The sequence below is a fragment of the Pipistrellus kuhlii genome, unplaced genomic scaffold (genome assembly GCF_014108245.1).
Source record: "Pipistrellus kuhlii isolate mPipKuh1 unplaced genomic scaffold, mPipKuh1.p scaffold_m20_p_84, whole genome shotgun sequence".
NCBI classification, from domain to species: domain Eukaryota; kingdom Metazoa; phylum Chordata; class Mammalia; order Chiroptera; family Vespertilionidae; genus Pipistrellus; species Pipistrellus kuhlii.
The window spans coordinates 462233-481531 of NW_023425589.1; the positions used below are offsets into that span (position 1 = coordinate 462233).

General features: G+C 55.3%; 1 protein-coding gene across 4 annotated transcripts; it reads right to left on the minus strand.

The window, feature by feature from the left end:
• Nucleotides 1–48: 48 nt before the first annotated feature.
• Nucleotides 49–18224, minus strand: TEAD2 (TEA domain transcription factor 2). 4 transcript variants are annotated; one of them, XM_036425737.2, is made up of 13 exons: nucleotides 18143–18222; nucleotides 16387–16624; nucleotides 15427–15491; nucleotides 14494–14556; nucleotides 12685–12696; nucleotides 12353–12460; nucleotides 12196–12254; nucleotides 8759–8823; nucleotides 7576–7724; nucleotides 4616–4789; nucleotides 1849–2010; nucleotides 1055–1207; nucleotides 49–569 (listed from the first exon to the last, which is right to left on the minus strand). In XM_036425737.2, exons 2-13 carry the CDS (start codon nucleotides 16616–16618, stop codon nucleotides 456–458), a joined length of 1356 nt encoding a protein of 451 aa, XP_036281630.1. In that variant the 5' UTR covers nucleotides 16619–16624; nucleotides 18143–18222; the 3' UTR covers nucleotides 49–455. The 4 variants fall into 4 exon arrangements, with proteins under 4 accessions (XP_036281630.1, XP_036281631.1, XP_036281632.1 ...); XM_036425738.2 differs by having other exon boundaries at nucleotides 18102–18188; XM_036425739.2 differs by lacking the exon at nucleotides 12685–12696 and having other exon boundaries at nucleotides 18143–18224.
• Between the last annotated feature and the right edge of the window lie 1075 nt (nucleotides 18225–19299).

Here is a 19299-nt window from a genome sequence, read left to right on the forward strand (position 1 = left end):
AAAGTCACGACCCTAACACCCACTTATAAATATGTTATATTAAAAAAAAAAAAATTTCCAGGGCCCACCTGGCCCTGCACAGAAAGGGTTAACCTTCAATACTTGATATGGGGTCACAGGGTGTGGGGGTGATAGGGGAGGCAGACTGGGAAAAGGGGGGGTTGGAAAACAAAGAGGACAAGCCAATATGTAAGTAGGGCTCCCCCAAACACCCAGGCACAACGGAGTGGGGGCCCCCAGTAGAGACAGAGGCCAGACCCCGGGCTCCGGGGTGACTGCCCTCCCACAGCCCCGTGAGGTCCCTGCGTCAGGATCCGTCGTCCCTTCCTCTCTGTCGCCCGGCTTGCAAGGCCCCTCCGACAGGAGCAGCCCCCTCTCCCCGGAGGCTGCGGCAAGCTGGAGGTCCTTCCTGGGAGGAGCTGTTCCGGGGCTGAGCCACTTTCGGGGTCCCCCCTTCAGTCCCTGACCAGGCGGTAGATGTGGTGCTGGGCGCCCCGCTCGCTGGTGGAGACCTCGAAGACGTAGGCCGTGCAGAGCAGCAGCTCCTGCGTGTCTCGGTTTGTCACCACCTGCCGGGGGGCCGGACACGGCATTTGTGCTTAGAAGGGCCCCCTGTGCCTCCCTCGGTCATCAGGGGCCCCAGGAGGAGGTCTCCGCCATGTCAGGGTCCCAGGCAGAGCGGCTGCTCAACGCCCGCCAAGGGCCTCGCATCAGATGGTGGGGTCACGTGTTCCCAGGCCCAGGACGGCCCCGCGTCACGTTTCCCAGTGAAAGGTCCCCCGCTCAGCACGTTCCCCTGAGGCAAAGGGAACCCACCAAATCGTGTTTCCTGGACTAGGGTGAGGGCCCCTTAGCCGAGGACCCACCACGAATCCTCCAGGTCAGCTCCCCAGGGAATGGGGTCCCTCATGAGAATGCTGGGGAGTCCCCACCCTATCAGGTCCCAGGGTAACGGGATCCCCTAACCCCCGGGTCAGCTGCAGGGTCCCCACTGGGTCAGTCCCCAGGTGAGAGGGTCTGGGCCGAGGGGCTGCGGGGAGCCTGCCCTCCACACCTGGAGGATGGTGAAGTTCTCCAGCACACTGTTCATCATGTAGCGCTCCGGCAGCTGCCGCAGCTTGTGCAGGAAGTTCACCAGGTACTCGCACATGGGCGAGCGCAGCAGGCGGTACACGAACCTCCCGTCCTCCAGCTGGGCGCGCTCCGTCTGCGCGGGGGGTGGGGCGTGGGGGGACGGTGACTGAGACACACAGGGGTCCCCCCAGGAGCCCAGCCCCACCCCCACACACACTGCCATCCTCCCCCTCCCGCTGCCCCGCCTGCAGGGACCGCAGACAGGCCTGAACCCTCAGGTATCCAACTCGGGACCCCTGAGCCTGCAAACCAGACACACCCCCGGCCCCTCAAAGCCGGGCTCTGTCTGAACCCTCCGTGACCTCTGAACTCCTCTGACCTCTGGTGCCCTCAGGCCCCCCAGGCCCCTCCGTGAGATCCCCAAACTCTATAAGCTTGGAAACGGAGACCCAGCAAGCCCTCGGCAGCCCGCTGTGACCGCCGAGCCTCCTTGCCCTGTGGACGCTTCCAGATTCCCAGGAATCTCCTGCATCTCAGGGACTGTGCCTCTGCCTCGCACGTGACCTTTGAGCCCTCAAAGGGACCCTTACACGTGACTTTAGAACTCCACATTCGCCTTAAGCCTATGCGTTAACCCCCCAGAGCGGCTGGGCCAACCCCCATGAAGATGACCCCAAAGCCTGAGCTGTCATGGCTCCCGGTCCGTTTATTTACCCTGCACCCCCTCTGCACCCCCAGACTGCCAGGGGCCCGGGAGCTCACCCCCGGCCTCACCTCCACTTTCTCCACCACCTGCTTGCCGAAGGAGCAGACCTTGGAGGAGCAGGTGAGGGTCATGTGCTCCAGGCTCTCGTACTGGCTGCTCACGCCATAGAAGCCGCCGCTGCTGCCCGCGGCCCCCACCTCCTCACCACTCGGGCCCCAGTTCAGGTCCGCCTGGGGGGAGGGGAGACACAGGCTGAGTTGGAGGAGACAGCCCTTAATAGAAGCCCCTTACACGAATAAATGGTGGAGACTCGGCCCGGCTGGGATGGCTCAGTGGTTGAGCGGCGACCTATGAACCAGGAGGACACAGCTCGATTCCCAGTCAGGGCACATGTCCGGGTTGTGGGCTTGATCCCCAGTGTGGGGCGTGCAGGAGGCAGCCGATCCATGATTCTCTCTCATCAAATATGTTTCATTTCTTCTTTTCTCTTTTTATTGATTTCAGAGAGGAAGGGAGAGGGAAAGAGAGAGAGAGAGAGGAGAGCTAAAAACATCAATGATCATTGATTGGCTGCCTCCCTCATGCCCACACTGGGGACCGAGCCAACAGCAAACAGGCATGTGCCCTTGACCAGAATCAAACCTGGGGCCCTTTAGGCCGCAGACCAATGCTCTAGCCACTGAGCCAAACCAGCTAGGGCTCATCACTGATGTTTCTATCTCCCTATCCCTTCCTTTCTAAAATCAATTAAAAAAAATACTTTTAAATAAATGAATAAATGGCCGAAACCGGTTTGGCTCAGTGGATAGAGCGTCGGTCTGCGGACTGAAGGGTCCCGAGTTCGATTCCGGTCAAGGGCATGTACCTTGGTTGCGGGCACATCCCTAGTAGGGGGTGTGCAGGAGGCAGCTGATCGATGTTTCTCTTTCATCGATGTTTCTAGCTCTCTATCCCTCTTCCTTCCTCTCTGTGAAAAATCAATAAAATATATTAAATAAATAAATGAATGAATGAGTAAACGATGGAGATGCCTGTAACACAGGAACTCTGTTAGAAGTAACTCATGGTCTGGTTTCTCCCATTTGCCCCATAGCTGCCCACCTCCCTTCCTCAGAGCTCAAAGTCCCCACCCCTCTCTTCCAGGAGCTGGCTTCTGAAGACCGTCCCTTCCAGCAGTGCTTCAGAAGCCTGGATCCCCAAAATGACCCTGACCCCTCTCTCCCCAGTGAGCCCCCCGCCCAAGGAGCCCTGCTAGTCGACAGGTTTGCTACTGAAGCCCCCAACTCAAGAGTTCAGCCTCCTCCAAGGGCCTGGTTACTAAGGAGGGAGCTATTGCCTAGCAACCAGAGGCTCTTCCTCAGAGCCCTTGGCAGCCCTGGTTGCTAAGACGAGGGGCTACTTCCTAGCAAAGGGGCCTTGCTCCTCTTCGGAACAGCCTCCCGGGCCCTTCCCGCTGGTCCTCAGAGGTCGGACCCCTCACGTCCCAGGGGCCGCGTGAGCAGACGATCGCTATGCCAGGCGGGGGTCTGAGACCTCGCGTCACCTTCGGCCTGAGCCGCTGGGTCACCTCCTCACCTTCCCGGGAGGCAGGCCTCCTCCTCGTCCCAACCTGAGTTACCAGCTGGACCAGGTCCTGTCCTCCGAGGCCTGGCTCCACCCATCCCCCTCGCACCCGGGCCTGGCGGAGCCAGACAAACACTGAGGCCGCTCCAGCCGCTCCCTGCGTCCCTTCCGATGCTGGCTCCTAAGGGTCGCTCTCCACCGCCGGCACCTGGCACGGCCCGTCTTCAGCCCCAGCAACGCCCACGGACCCCAGCAGCTCATCCCCGAGCCGTCTCGGGCCTCCACGTCACACGCTAGAACTCTTGGTCACCGCAGACGCTACGGGTCCAGCAAGGCCAGCAAACTTCAAGCCCTCTGCAAGGCTTCCTTCCCAGAGACTAGATCCCTCCACTGCCCTGGTTACCACGAGAGTTAACAACCCCCTCCCAGCCCAAACATTCAGATATATTAAACCCCTATAGCATCAGTCACTGTACTGGACAGCAAACCAAAAAGGCCTAAGAAAAACCCACAGGCCAAAACCAGTTTGCTCAGTGGATAGAGAGCCGACCTGCTGACTGAGGGGTCCCGGGTTCGATTCCGGGCAGGGGCATGTACCTTGGTTCCAGGCACATCCCCAGTAGGGGGGTGTGCAAGAGGCAGCTGATCGATGACTCTCATCGATGTTTCTAACTCTCTATTTCTCTCCCTTCCTCTCTGGAAAATATCAATAAAATATATCTTTAAAAAAGGAAGACCCACAGTTATTTATATCGGGCCTGCCATAGGGCTTTGTATACAGTAAGTGCTCAGTAAAAGATTGTTCAGTAAATACGGGACTTTACAAAGTCACCCGCCCCCCCCCCCCAACCCCTCCAGCTCCTTCAATGGCACCCTCAAGGCCAGACATTGTCTAACAACAGGGTCTGGTGGAAGGTAGCATCCCCTTTAAGAGACCAGCTTTAGCCAAGACTTCGTGCGCTAAGGGGAGGAGGGCACTCCTTAGCAACAAGGCTTAGTGTGGCCGGTGGGATGTAGGGAAGTCTGAAACGACACAACCCAATCCCAAGGGCTGGATCAGTCACACGACTTGGTGTGGCGACGTCTAGTGGGGTCTGGGGGCAGGGGTCCCATGCACCCCGCTCTGAGGGGAAACTCCCTGCGCTCCGGTCTGCAAAGGGGATGGCACTCAGCATGAGGAGGAGCAAGGCCCAGGCTGACCTGGTGGAGCCGGAGGCCTGGCCCGGCGGCCATGGGGCTTCTGAGCACTTTGGATTCGGACGCAGAACTCACCCAGAACTTGACCAGGAAGAAGGCGTGAGGCGGCCCCCGGTCGTACAGCTCCCGCAGACCCCCCTTCTTCTCAGGGAACTTGTCGTAGATCTGCCGGACATCCACGCTCTCCAGCGGCGGCGCCCCGGGGCTCGGGCAGTGCTGGCTGATGTGTACGAACAGGTGCCTCTGGTACTGGGAGAAGCAGCCATGGGTGAGGGCGGGAGACGGGCTGGACCCCGGCCCGCGCTGCCGAAGCCCATCTCACACCCCTGTCGCCACCCCCAGGGCCCCTGCCAGGGGTCCGTCCTGTCCACCCAGACACCGGGCCCAACTCCCAGGCATGTCTCCACTGCCTTCTGCCCCTTCATTCCCATAGTGCCTCAGGCCCCAAGCCCTGTCCCTACTGCCCGACTCTCCCCTCATAGCCCTGTCCTCTCCCACTTTCACCCCAGCCTCCGACCCGGCCTCTCAGCCTCCACTCTCTCCTCCCCAGCTCACCAGTCATATGGCTCCCGAGCTGACCCTTGACCTCCCCTGCTCATAATTTGCCCAAGGCTCCCCAGCACCCCCGGGACAAAGACCACACCCCTCAAGCTGGCCATGTTTTGAACAGCTGCTCATAAATGTTCCATCAGTGGATGGATGGGTGGATGGCTCTGTTCCCATTCTTGTCCACATCCGGAAATCTTCCCCATTTTTTCTTCTGACACAAGTCCTCCTCCCTCTTTCCAGGTCATCCAAATCTGGGCTTCCAGAAGCCTCCACTGATGACAAACAGGTGGATCTCTCTACCACCTCCAGGTTCCCCATCGCCAGGAGAAAACCTGGGTCCCTGAGCTTGGCCATGCCAGCTCCTCCCAAACGCCCTCAGCCTCACCAGCTTCCCGCCATTTTCATCACGTTGTGTCTCTGACAGCCTCGATGTTGTTTCCACCTCTGTACCTGAAGCACCCAGTTCTGCGCATGGCAAACTCCTATGTAACCCGCAAAGCCCAACTCAAAAGCTGTCATCTCAGGGAAGCCCTCACTGACTCTCCAGGCAGAATCACTCCTCCGTACACCCACAAAAGCTGGGCTTCCCCCATCCGAGCACAAACTCAGACATCTACTGAGAATCTGCTGTGTGGTACCCAGGAACTACTCCGGGTCCCAGGGCTCCAAGGTAAAGGCCCTGACCTCAAGGAGCTCACCGTCTGCTGGCAGAGACAGAACAAATTTCAAATCATCTTATGGACAATATAAATTTTAGAGAGTCACGCACACCATGAAAAAAATCCCAATAGAGCACAGTGAGGGAGTGGAGAGTGACGGCAGTTAGTATACTCCATTGGGCATTTTGGTTTGTTTGTTTGTTTGTTTTGTTTTTTAAATATATTTTACTGATCTTTTACAGAGAGGAAGAGAGAGGGATAGAGTTAGTAACATTGATCAGCCGCCTCCTACACCCCCTTCCCCCCACTGGGGATGTGCCCGCAACCAAGGTACATGGCCTTGACCGGAATCGAGCCCGAGACCCTCCAGTCCGCAGGCCAACGCTCTATCCACTGAGCCACACCGGTCTCGGCTCCATAGGGCGTTTTGAGAAGATAATCAAGCAGGAACCTGAATGAACAGAGGGACGGAATGGGGACAACTGGGGAAAGCACATTCCAGGTGGCAGGAGCAGCAGACGCAAAGGCCCTGGAGAGGAGTGGGCTGGCGTGTTTGAGAAAGAGCATGGAGGCCAGTGTGGGCAGAGCTGAGCAAACAAGGTTCAGGGTGCGGGAGATAAGGGCAGAGCGGGACTGCGGGTCAGATGGTTCACAACTTTGTGGGCAACTAAAAGGACTTCAGCTTTTGCTCCAAGGGAGATAGGAGAGTTTTAACCCGATCTTACTTGGGTTTTACCAAAACCACTATGTACAGTAACTGGTGTTTATGTGGCTGTGACAGAGGCAATGTGTTCACAGACACTAGTCCCTCTTCACACCGCTAAACTGCATTTCCCAGACTCCTCTGCAGTTATATGTGATCACATGACTAAATTCTGGCCAATGGGATGGGGGCAAACCTGATAGTTGCCACTTCCAAGCCAGACCCATATAGCCTCCTCACCCTTTCCCTTCCACCATCGGCCAGCCAGATGCAGAGAGCCCAGCAGTAAATTCTGGAGCCCTAGAAAATGGCAGAGCCACAAAAATGGAAAAAGCCTGGATTCCCCGAACCACTATGTGGAAGGCTGCTGTTGAACACCCACACTGAAATGTTACATGAGAAACTTCTAGGATGTTTCTGGGTGTTGCCCAGACTAATAATGGCATCCGTCTCTAACCTAGACCAGGCAAAGCTCAAGCCCAGAAACAAGATCTGCTTTCCCAAGTTCCCAGTATCCACCGCAAAGCCTGGTGCACACTAGACACTCAGAAGCGTTTGATGAATGAATAAATGATGTCCTAGAGAGTTTCTCTGATCTTCCCAACCCACAACCTCATGACCTTCCTATTCCTTTATGCTAAGAGTTGTCAAAATGTGGTCCCAGCAGCATCAACATCACCTGGGAGCTTTTTAAAAACTCAAATTTTTGCCTGGCTGGCTTGGCTCAATGGTTGGGAGTCGACTTATGGACCAGGAAGTCACAGTTTGATTCCTGGTCAGGGCATATGCCCAGGTTATGGGCTGGATCCTCAGCGGGGGGGTGTGCAGGAGGCAGCCAATCAATGATTCTCTCTCATCATTGACATTTCCATCTCTCTCCCTTTCTCCCTTCCTCTCTGAAATCACTAAATATATATATATATTTTTTTTAATTCAAATTCTCAGGCCCCACACTAAACCTGAATCAGATATTCTGAAGGTGAGACTCAGCAATCTGTGTTTTAACAAGCCCTCCGTGTCATTCTGATACATGCTAGTGTGAGAACCACTGCTTTATGCTTTCCCTTCCTATAACCCTCTGCATTCCAAAACACCCACAACAGCCATCCCAAAATTGAACTTACAGAGTCAACTGCATCCGGGGGTTCCACAAAGGCCGAGAATTCCACCAGCTGTAACCGGGCAGTGCCCAGGGCCCGAGCCTGCCAGGCTGGGGGTGACGGGGCAGGTGGGGGCAGGGCAGGGGGTGAGAGGGCTTGGGGGGGCTCGTACCCTAGAGAAAGAAGAACAAATAATAAAAATTGCTAACATTTACGGAATATGTCAAGCACTGTTCTCTCTTGCCTGCCTCCACTTAGAAGCTGAAAAAGCTAAATACTCACTTTCCCAGCCTCCCTTGCAGCTAGAGGTGGCCATGTGACACAGTCCTGGCCAATGAGACGTTAGGGGAAATCTGCTCGGGGGCTTCTGGGAAGGAGTTTCTTCCTGAATGAAAAAGACAGAACTTTGGGAGGAGAAAGCTTTTGGTTCTGGTCAAGTCCTGCTTGGGACATGATGCCTGGAGTCACAACAGTCATCGTGGGACAGTAAGAGAGAGGCCAAGGGACCTGGAGAGATGCTAGTCCTGATATTGCTGAGGTGCTGAGCCAGCACAGAAGCAGCCCTTCAGACTCTGCATTATGTGGAATCATTAAAGCCTTTTTATTTATGGCACTATCAATCTGGGTATTGTTACTTGCAGCCTAGAACATTCCGAATTGATGAATCTGTGGAACCTAAGTGTAATTTTTCATCAATGTGAGCACCGCATCAGCATGGACTTCTGGAAGCCATCTTTGCTGCCAGAGGGATGGGGACAGAGCCTGCCTGGGAATGAAGCCACCAGAGGAAGGCAGAACCACGCAAATCCTGATGCTACCCATTTGAGCCCCTAGATCCAGCCGTACCTGAAGCCATAAACCCCTGAAATATCAGTTACCTGACCCAATACATTCCATTTGGTTGTTGTCCTTGCTGTCTTTGTCATCTAGCTTTACTTGGGTTTGTGTCACTTGCAGCTGAAAGAATCTTGGCTAACACATCTCCCCTATGTCCTCTGGGCTAGCAAGTGGCAGGACACAAACCCAGCGTGTGTGGCAACAGATGCCACGCTCTTAACCACTACCAATTCTGCCACATCCTTCCACACCCTGCCTCAGAGCTGGACTCAGTAGGAATGTGACCCTGATGGGTGGAAGGTTGAAGGGAAGGCAGTGAGGGTTGACAAGAAGGAAAGGAAAGGAGGGAAGGTGGAGAGCAGACTCTTACCTGGGAGGTCAGTAGATGGGGGCGTCAGTGACAAGGAGAACGGTGTCTGCGAGAAGGGCTTCACGCTGAGGGAGAAAGGAAGCTGAGGGTGAGCAGGTGGAAGGATTCTAATCGTACCAACTACCTTTCCTGAGGGGCCAGGACAAGCTTACCCTGCGCATTCCTCTCTGAAATCAATAAAAATAAATATTTTTAAAAATCCCTAGCCGGTCTGGCTCAGTGAATAGAGCGATGGACTATAGACCAAAGGGTCTCGGATTCAATTCCAGTCACGAGCATGTACCTTGTTTGCAGGTTCCTTCCGGCCCGGGACCTGTCAGGGCTCAAGCGGGAGGCAACCCACAGACATGTTTCTCTCACGTCTTTCCCTCTCTCTAGAAATCAATGGAAAAATATCCTCCGGTGAGGATTAACCAACAACAAAAATCAGAAAGACACAAACTCCAGGGATTTACCGACTTTGGCTCCCTAAGGTTTCTATTTGCCATCCCAATTCTGAAATCTAAACTCTAGTACCCAACCCACTGACTTAATTTCTTGTCATCAGGCCACTGCGCAAATATCACCTCCTCAGAGGCCTTCCTGACTTCTGTCTCAGACTCTAGAGTAGGGGTGTCGAACTCAATCAGAGAAGGGGCCAAAATCTAAAATCCAGCCTAAATCACGGGCCGAATGGTTTACTGAACAGTCATAAACTGTCATTGTGATGGAAACGCAGCGGAGTGCAGTGATGACAGCGCGGTGCGGGCCACATTGCAAGGCCTGGCGGGACGGATTTGGCCCGCGGGCCTTGTGTTTGACACATGTGTCTAGAGGATTAAGTTTTATTGATTTTTTTACAGAGAGGAGGAGAGAGGGATAGAGAGCTAGAAACATCGATGAGAGAGAAACATCGACCAGCTGCCTCTTGCACACCCCCCACTGGGGATGTGCCCGCAACCAATGTACATGCCTTTGACCGGAATCGAACCCGGGATCTTTCAGTCCGCAGGCCGACGCTCTACCACTGAGCCAAACCGGTTTCGGCTTAACTTCTGTCTAAATAGAGTACATACAAAAAAAATAAAAATAAAAATAGAACACGGACACCCTGCTGTACTTCCCACATTTATTCTTTTCTTATTAATGCTTATTTAGCTGTTTACATTTGCTTATTGTCTGTCCAAGTATATAAGCCCATGAAGGCAGGAATTCTAATTTGTTCAGTGCTGTGTCCCCAACTGAAGCCGAGTAACAGGCGCTTAATAACTGCTCAGTAAACATCTGACTGACTGGCCCAAGGCCTTCTCTCAGTTCCTGAAACTCACCGCTTCCCTACCGCAGGGCCTTGGCACATACCGTTTTCTCTGCCTCAAATATCCCCACCCTCATTCTTCACCTGACAAAGTCCTTCTCAGCTCTGCACATTACCTCCCCAGAGAAGCTCCCTGGAACTCTCGCCCTCACTCCAGAGCCTGCTGCAGTTCTATTTTTTCTTAATATTTTTATTGATTTCAGAGAGGAAGGGAGAGGGAGAGACAAAAACATCCATGATGAGAGAGAATTACTGATCGCTGCCTCCTGCACACCCCCTACTGGGGACTAAGTCCACCGCCTAGGCATGTGCCCTGACAGCGAATCGGTTCAACCACTGAGCCATGCTGGCCAGGCCGTTACAGTTCTTCACACTCTTCAAGTGTGTGTTTATGCACACGATTTACTGAACATTCATCTCCTCGATTTGACTGTCCTGTCAACTCCATAAAAAGAGGAACCCTCATTGCTGAGATTGGTTTGGCTCAGTGGATAGAGAGTCGGCCTGCGGACTGAAAGGTCCCAGGATCGATTCCGGTCAAGGGCATGCACCTTGGTTGTGGGAACATCCCCAGTGGGGGTGTGCAAGAGGCGGCTGATTGCCGAAACCGGTTTGGCTCAGTGGTAGAGCATCGGTCTGCGGACTGGAAGGTCCCAGGTTCGATTCCAGTCAGGGGCATGTACGTTGGTTGCGGGCACATCCCCAGTGGGGGGTGTGCAAGAGGCAGCTGGTCGATGTTTCTCTCTCATCGATGTTTCTAGCTCTCTATCTCTCTCCCTTCCTCTCTGTGAAAAATCAATAAAATATATTTAAAAAAAAAAGGGGGCGGCTAATCGATGATTCTCTCTCATCGATGTTTCTAACTATCCCTCTCTCTTCCTCTCTGTAAAAAAATCAATGAAATATATATATATGTGTGTGTGTGTATATTATTTATTATTTTTTTTTTTTTTTTAAAGGAACCCTCGAGACCAGTGCAGAACAACCCCTTTCCAGATCAGCCCCTCCCCTTCGGCTCTGGGGACTGGTTCTGACCCTTCCTATGTCCCCATCCAGCAGCATCTCTCGGAAACTCTTCTAGCCTGGATCCCTCAGCCTGTCCCTTGACTCTCTTTGGCAATACTCTCAACACTCCCACCTCAGCGTCCCGAGGCCTACCCAACACCCAGCCCAGAACCACTGGCTCCTTTCTGGGCTGGAAACTACACTTCCCATGAGCCTCTGGGCCCATTTCTGTTTTTCTAGGCTAGAAACATAGCCTGTCGCCCTCGTGTCTCTCACTCCAATTTACCTCTGAGGCTTTTTTCTTCCTTCTGATTCTGGGAGATGGGCCCCTATTCAGGCCCAAGAACCACCTCTGGGGAATGAGAACCAGCCTTCCCATGAGCCTCTGGGGCTCCACTCAACCCTCTGGAGTTTTTTACCTACAACTGCCTTTCCCATGAGCCTCTGGGGCCCAGCCAATCTGACCAGAAGGCCATTATTCCCATGGACAGTTTTGAAAACTGTTTTAAAAATGTTTTTTATTGTTTTCAGAGAAGTGAAAAAAGATAGAAACATCAATGATGAGAGAGAATCAATGATTGGCTGCCTCCTGCATGCCCCACACTGGGGATCCAGCACAGGCAGGCATATGCCCTGACCGGGAATCGAACCGTGACCTCCTGGTTCATAGGTTGATGCTCAACCACTGAGCCACACCAGCCGGGCTCCATGGACATCTTCCAGGCTTCTCACACTCACCAAGCGTCATGCTTGAGCTCATTTTCCCCCCAAACCCATTCCTCCCACAGGTCGCACATCTGTGGACAGTCCCACCCACCCCACCCCACCCTCAGTCACCAGCTGGAGCCCAGGCACCGTCCCTGCCTCCTCCCTCCTTCTCAGCTAGTCAGGCCCCAGAGTGGGCCCCCCCTCCTCCTCCTGACTCCTGCCCCTTCCCCCCCCCTCACTCTTCAGCCACAGACCTAGTCTTCCTCTCAGACCATCAGCTCGCCCTCCTGCCTGGGACTCAAATCCAGAGAGCCCGGCTCCAGAATGGATGTGCACCAGGGAGCTGGGAGCCAGGTGGGGGGTGAGGAAGGCCTGTTGGGGGAGGGTGGAGGAGGAGGACAGGTGCTGGGGCAGGACAGAGAGTACTCACTCTGGAACATTCCAGGGGGTCCCAGAGCCCCCTGACCAAAACTGGAAAAGCTCAGAGGTCTGGAGACAAGACAAAGGGGGACAGCCGGTGAGTCCCGGTTGAAACCACACCCCGCAACCCCCCAGCCTTGAACCCCACAGTCCCCAACCCAGGTCACCTGAGGACCAGCGGGGCCCAGCTTGGCCTGCAGGGAAGGTGCTGAGATGAGCTGGGCGGACGACATGGTGGCCATGGTCTGGAAAGCCTTATCCTTGGACACCTGGTCCTGGAGGAAGAGGTGGGGGCCATGTTAATGGGGTTCCGGTGGACTCCGGGAGTAGGGACAGGGAAGGGGGGGCAGGGTAAGCATGGGGAGGCTCAGAGATGGGAGGTTATGGTAAAGGGTTGGGGAAGGCTCAGATCCGTCTCACTACTGCCCCTCATCCCTCCTGCCCTCCGCAAGAATGTGGGGGTAAGGGAGTGGGTGGGAGGACGGGCAGAGCGACTTACCACATTCAGAGCCTGCCCGTGGGGGATGGAGCCGAAGAAGGAAAGAAAACAGAATTTAGGAAGTGAGGCCTGGGCTCCCCACCTTGCCTCCCTGCCAACCCCTGTAGCCCACCGCTCTGAGCAGAGCAAAGAGAGGAAAGCGAAATGGAGGATGACTATGGACAGGGAGTGGGGGGGAGGGCAGGCTTAGAGGGGAAAGAAGTTCCCAATGCCCAGAATAAAAGACAGTCATGCCGAAACCAGTTTGGCTCAGTGGATAGAGTGTTGGCCTGTTGACTGAAAGGTCCCAGGTTCGATTCCGGTCAAGAGCATGTTCCTTGGTTGCGGGCACATCCCCAGTAGGAGGTGTGCAGGAGGCAGCTGATCGATGATTCTCTCTCATCGATGTTTCTAACTCTCTGTCCCTCTCTCTTCCTCTCTGTAAAAAATCAATAAAATATACTTAAAAATAAAAAGATAGTCATGAGGTTTTCTAGATCAATAAAGAGCCGGAAGTGAAGGTTTCTGGATATGCAGGCAACAGGAAATGAGAATTTCGAACCCGGAGGGAATAGGCAGGGAGCATTTCCTCGCTGGGACAGGGCAGAGGGAGCAGCGAACTCCAGTGAAGACCAGAGGAGCCCTGGGCCAGGGTGGCTCAGGCACCAAAAGGTCGCCGGTTTGATTCTCAGTCAGGACACGTACCCTGGGAGGCAATTGATGGATGTCTCTCTCTCTCTCTCTCCTCTTTCTCTTGCTCTCTCAAATCAGAAATAAGTAAATAAATAAATAAATAAATAAAATAATAATAATTTTAAAATGTGTTTAAGATAGAAAGAAAAGCATGTTCCCAGTAGGAGTTGTGCAGGAGGCAGCTGATTGATGTTAACTCTCTCTACCTCTCCCTTCCTCTCTGTAAAAAAAAAAAAAAAAAAATCAATAACATATATATATATATATATATATATATATATTTATTTATTTATTTATTTATTTTTAAAGATAGAAAAGACAGTAGAGAAGGTGTTTAGACCCAGAGAGAAAGGAAAGGGAGGCTTCTGGGTACAAACAAGGAATAGCGAGTGATGGTCCCCAAACCCAGAGCCAGAGGCAGAAAAGACGCCCTCCTCGGAGGAGCAGAACAGGAGGGCCCGCGGCCAGGAGGGGATCGGAAATCCGGGGACGGAGAGAGGAAAGGGATGTGAGAAGCCCAGGAGGATGTGAAGTGATCCGGGCACAGGAAGAGCGGGCAGGCCCCCGGGGACCGGATACGGGGAGGTGGGTCAGGCGGCCTTCCCAGCATGGCGGGAAGAGCGAGGAGGGCGCCAGGAAGAGCAGAGGGAGCACAGGAGCGGAGAGGAGGGAGGACGGACACAGCAGTAGCCGGAGAGGCCCGACACCCCATTCTTCTTGCCTGTCCCACGAGAGATCTCTGCCCTCCCTCTATGGATCTTCCCATGGTCCCCAGCCACCCCCTCCTGCTGCGCCACTAACCCCACCTTCGGTTCCTGCTCCCCCATTCTGTTCACCTTTCTGGGTGAATCTATCCCCATTTCTTGGTCTCTGTCCCCACCCCACACCCCCGGTGGCCTGCCCACTCTGCCCAGGGGGTAGGGTGGGGACAGAGACCAAGAAATGGGAATAGATTCGCCCAGACTTAGGAATCGGGGCTTAGGGTATTTGGCAGGTGCTGATTGGTGGTTCAGAGCTCTGTTCCTCCTTCTCTGGATCTATTACCCTCTCTGAATTCCTGCCCCCTCTTTCTGGGTCCCTGTCCCCTCCCTCTCTCTGGGCCCACCCCCCTCTCAGGATGTCTGCTTTGACCCCTACCTTGAGCTTGGACTGGATTTCCCTTGATTTCCTTCGGGCCAAGACCTGGATGTGACTAGAGACCTGGAGGGAGTGACAAGGAAGTAGATTCAGGCGAGAGTCACCTGCCCTGTGCCTCCCTCTCAGTGCCGCACAGGCTGCTGGGACCAGGAGAGGACACGGAGAACACACTGGCTGTCTCAGGAGCACGCTAACACGGGTGCGACCAGAACGGCCACTCTGGTTGCTAAGACTTCTTCCCCAGACCCAGCACATCCAGCTCCCCCTCCCCTTCCTGTCCTTCTCTTTGGCTCCTTTAGTCTCTTCTTCACAACTGCTAAGAGACTGTACCAAACAGGCATAGAGTACCCAAAGCTGAGAAGACAGACAAAAGCACCTGAACCGCTGAGACCGGATTGGCTCAGTGGATAGAGCGTCCGCCTGCGGACTGAAAGGTCCCAGGTTCGATTCCGGTCAAGGGCATGTGCCTTGATTGCGGGCACATCCCCAGTGGGGGGGGTGTGCAGGAGGCAGCTGATTGATGTTTCTAACTCTCTATCCCTCTCCCTTCCTCTCTGTAAAAAAACAATAAAATATATGTATATATATTTATTTATTTTTCAATATATTTTATTGATTTTGTACAGAGAGGAAGGGAGAGAGATAGAGAGTTAGAAACATCCATGAGAGAGAGTCATCGATCAGCTGCCTCCTGCACACCCCTCCACTGGGGATGTGCCCACAACCAAGGCACATGCGCTTGACCGGAATCGAACCTGGGACCTTTCAGTCCCCAAGCCAACGCTCTATCCATTGAGCCAAACCGTTTCAGCAAAACCAATAAAATATATATTTTTTAAAAAGCACCTGAACCACATCGTCCTCAAACCTGAACCTGCCCATACCAGGGCGGCCCTGACAAGACCAGCCCGCCCCACGAGTCCGTCCTGAGACCTGTTTGCGAGTCCGGGTCTTCCCTGTTCTCAGCTTGATGTAACGGGCAATCAGCTCATTCCGACCTGAGGAGTCAGAGGGAAAACAGAGTTAGCCCCGCAGCGGGACTTCCCAACGGGGAGGTCTGGAGGGGAGGGGAGGGGAGGGGAGGGGAGGGAAGGGAAGGGAAGGGAAGGGAAGGGAAGCCGTAGTCCCCAGAGGCCCGCAGCAAGCTGGTTGCTACATGGCGATAGATTAGGATAGAGAAATGCAGAGACCCAGCTGGCAGGACACAGGCTTTATTGGAGGGAAGGGTACTCCTGCTGGCTGCTTCGAGAGAGAGGGGCGGAAAAGAGGGAGGGTCAGGGTAAAAGCACCTTTAAGGGAGGATAGGGGGCGGGGCTTAGGGCACTCAGCACACGCTGATTGGTGATTAGGGACCTAGGGGATTTAGGAATGGGGGCTTAGGGTATTTGGCAGGTGCTGATGGGTGGTTCAGAGCTCAGGAATGTCTGGCCGCAGGTGGGGTTTACGTCTTGTCCACCGACTGGAGGAAGGGAGGATCTAGCACATGGAAGACGAGTTATCACTGCAGGTTTTGGAGCCAGACTGCCTGGGTTCAAATCCCAGCTCCGCCACACACTAGCTTTGTGGCCTTGGGCAAATCACGTGGCCTTTCTGGGCCTCAGTTTCCTCATCTGTGCGAATGGAATGCTAGCTCCTAGCCGAGTCCTAGTGAGGGTAGGAAGTGTTTTTATGCGAACAGTGTTTGAGGCACCATAAACGTTGCTTGCTGTCCCGTATTAATCAACTAGAGGCCCGGTGCACGAATTCGTGCACACGTGGGGTATGGCCTGCCCAGCCCGATTGGCCGAATCAGGCCAGGCCAGCCAGGGGGAGGGGATGCAGGAGCCATAAATGTTGCTTGTTATCTTTTACTCATCAATGGGGGCCAGGGCAAAAGGGGGGCGGGTGACTCACCGTACATCTTGCCTTCATCGGACAGGATGATTTTCCGCCGGCCGCAAGGCGGGTAGATGGCCAGGGCCTCCTGGAAGCTCTGCTCGATGTCTGGACTCCAGACCCCCTCTGCATCCGGACCCCCGTCCCCCCCAGCCCCCTCGCTGCCTCCGGTGCCCTCCTCACTTCCTTCCTCGCTTCCTGTCCAGGTGCTGCCATCGTCCAGGGGGGCCCCGGCCCGGGGTTCCCCCATCTGGGCCTGCAAGAACACAGAGCTCAGCGAGGCTCCCGGGACCCGCCCTCTCTCAGGGCGTGGAGAGCTGGGGGTCCGGACGCCTGGGTCTGGGGGGGAGGAGGCTGGGGCTGGGACTCCTGGGCCCTGGAGAAGGGGGCTGGGCTTCCGGGGAAGCTTAGGGTGAGATGTGTTGCCCTCTGGGTCTCCAGGGAAGCCTGGGGTGTGACGAAGCCTTGAAGACCCCATAGTCAGGCCCAGGGCCCATGAGGGCCGGTCATGTGGGGGGTATGGATTGCTAGTTAAAAGGAGACGGGAGTCGGGGCCTAGTTGCGGGAAGGGGGTTGAGAGGGAGATCTTAGTCCCACCCCGGGAACAGGTGCTGGGACGTGAGCAGCAGCTGCTGGAAAGGAAGGGGCACAGGCGCTAGGAAGGCTAAAGGCAGGTCCGGAGAGAGGGGCAGAGACCCAGAGAGCCAGAAAGAGGGGCCCGCAGACCCTGAGGGTGGTGCTCAGAGGCTCAGAGAGAGGGGGACCGAAACCCAGAGGAAAGAGGGGCAGAGACTCAGGGCAGAAACTCAAGTGGAGACCAGGAAAGACCCGCAGAACCACGGACTGGGGGGGGTGAAGGGCCCACTGCCATCGGGAGAGCCAGAACAAAGGGCCCAGGCATCCCCTCCCCCAGTTTCCCACAACCCCCACAAGGGGAGGGGCTGGCCAGCCAGGGCCCCGCCCCTCCACCCCGGCCCCGCCCCCGCCCTCCCCAGCCCCCCTGCGCCCGTGGGCTTGCGTCCAGCTCCGCTCGTTCCCAGTGACTTTCCGGAGGCCGGGAAGAGGGGAAAACTTTTTCCAATACAGTCCGATCCCGCCTCCCCGGCGGCTCCACGTCTCCCCCAGCTTTCCCAGGACCCCAGAGTCCAGGCTCCCATCCCCCCCCCAGGACCCCGAGTCCCGGCCCAGCAAGACAAAGACCCCAGGCCGAGCCCAATGGCGCTGCGGCCGGTCAGGACCCCCAGAGGCCGGCATCCCAGCCCAGCTCTCCCCCATGTGGCCAGACAAAGGGACGGAGCGGCCGGCCCAGCAAGGTCCCCCCGAATTTCCCGCCCCGGGCCCCAAACTTCCGAAGAGACAGGCTGAAGCTCCAGAAGGCCCCGTAGCCCGCCTTCTGGCCACCGGGGAGGCCCCTTTTCTCCCAGGAGGGGGGCCGGGCACCCCCAAATGGCACACACGAGCCAGTCCGGGTCCAGAAACGCACACAGAGTCCCTTCTGGCTTCCAACCACAGACACACACACCCCGCCGAGGTCCCCTGCCCTCCCCACCCCCAAACTTAGACACCCCAACTAAGGCCAAAGTTCCAACGTCGCCCCTAGCCTCGGTCAGAAGCGAAATCTCGAGGCGCCCCACCCCCCAAAAAACCAAGAAGGGTGCATGCAATTCAGAGGCGGCCCCACACACACCCCCTAAAACTCCTACCACGTAAACTTTCCACCCCAACTCACACACCCCAAAAGCAGGATCCCCGACTCCCGCCGGCGCCTCCCTACCTCCCGGCCTGGGGCTGGGGAGCCGGGCGGGCGGGCGGGGCGCTGCGCGGGGGAAAGTTGCCCGGGAGCTTTGTTTGGGAAAAGTGGGAGGGACCGGAGGGGGGGCGGGCCCGGGCCGGGCACCGGACAGCGGGAAGGGGGGATCCGATGGTGACAGTTGGAGGATTATGCTTTTTGCTTTGGCCAAAGGAAAGGGGAAGCCAGCGGGGGTCTGATAGCATCTTCGGGATTCGTATGCTTCCATTCCTGGAGAGAGGAGGGTCGGGGCTCCTGGGGCTGCGGGAGGAGGGGTGTGGGGCCTGGACTCTGTGCCTCTAAGTACTGTGTTTGTGTGTTGGGGATGTGGAAGCGATAGGAGCACAAAAGGCTCTTTCCTGCCCAGCCTCCGGTATATCTTTTTTGAGGAGGGACGTGCAGGGCTGTGCTTTGATTGATTTCTGTCCTAACTGGGTTTCCTGGTGACCTCACCAGAGTTAGAGAGTTGCGGGCGAGGCGAGATCCATGGAGGTTGAGGCTCCCGCACCCACGCCAGGCTCTCGTGGGCTAGAGGTGGCGCTGTGTCCCGGAACCGAGACACACACCCGGGACTTGAGTGCTCAAACTCACGGGACCAGACCAGGCTGGTGTCCGGACTCTGGGGGCCTGAGAGAGAAGGGGGCCCCAACTCTGAGATCTTCCTCCTCCTTTTCTTCTTTTTCTTTAATATATTTTATTGATTTTTTTTTATTTTTTTTTTTTACAGAGAGGAAAGGAGAGGGATAGAGAGCTAGAAACATCGATGAGAGAGAAACATTCACCAGCTGCCTCCTGCACCCCCCCCCCCCACTGGGGATGTGCCCGCAACCAAGGTACATGCCCTTGACCGGAATCGAACCTGAGACCTTTCAGTCCACAGGCCGACGCTCTATCCACTGAGCCAAACCGGTTTTGGCTTCTTCTTCTTTTCTTTAAACTGACCATTATAGTAAATTACAAAATCTGAGCAGCAACGTAAATGTGTTTCTTGAAAAAAAAAAAAAAAAAAAAAAGCCTGAGTTTCTTGGAAACTGGGGAGCAGAAGACTGGCTTTCGTGTTTCTTGTAGAGGGGTTAGTGGGACCCAAGAGGGCTCCGGGTTCAGCGCCTCGGGGTGCATTCATCATTTCAAACATCGTTTCA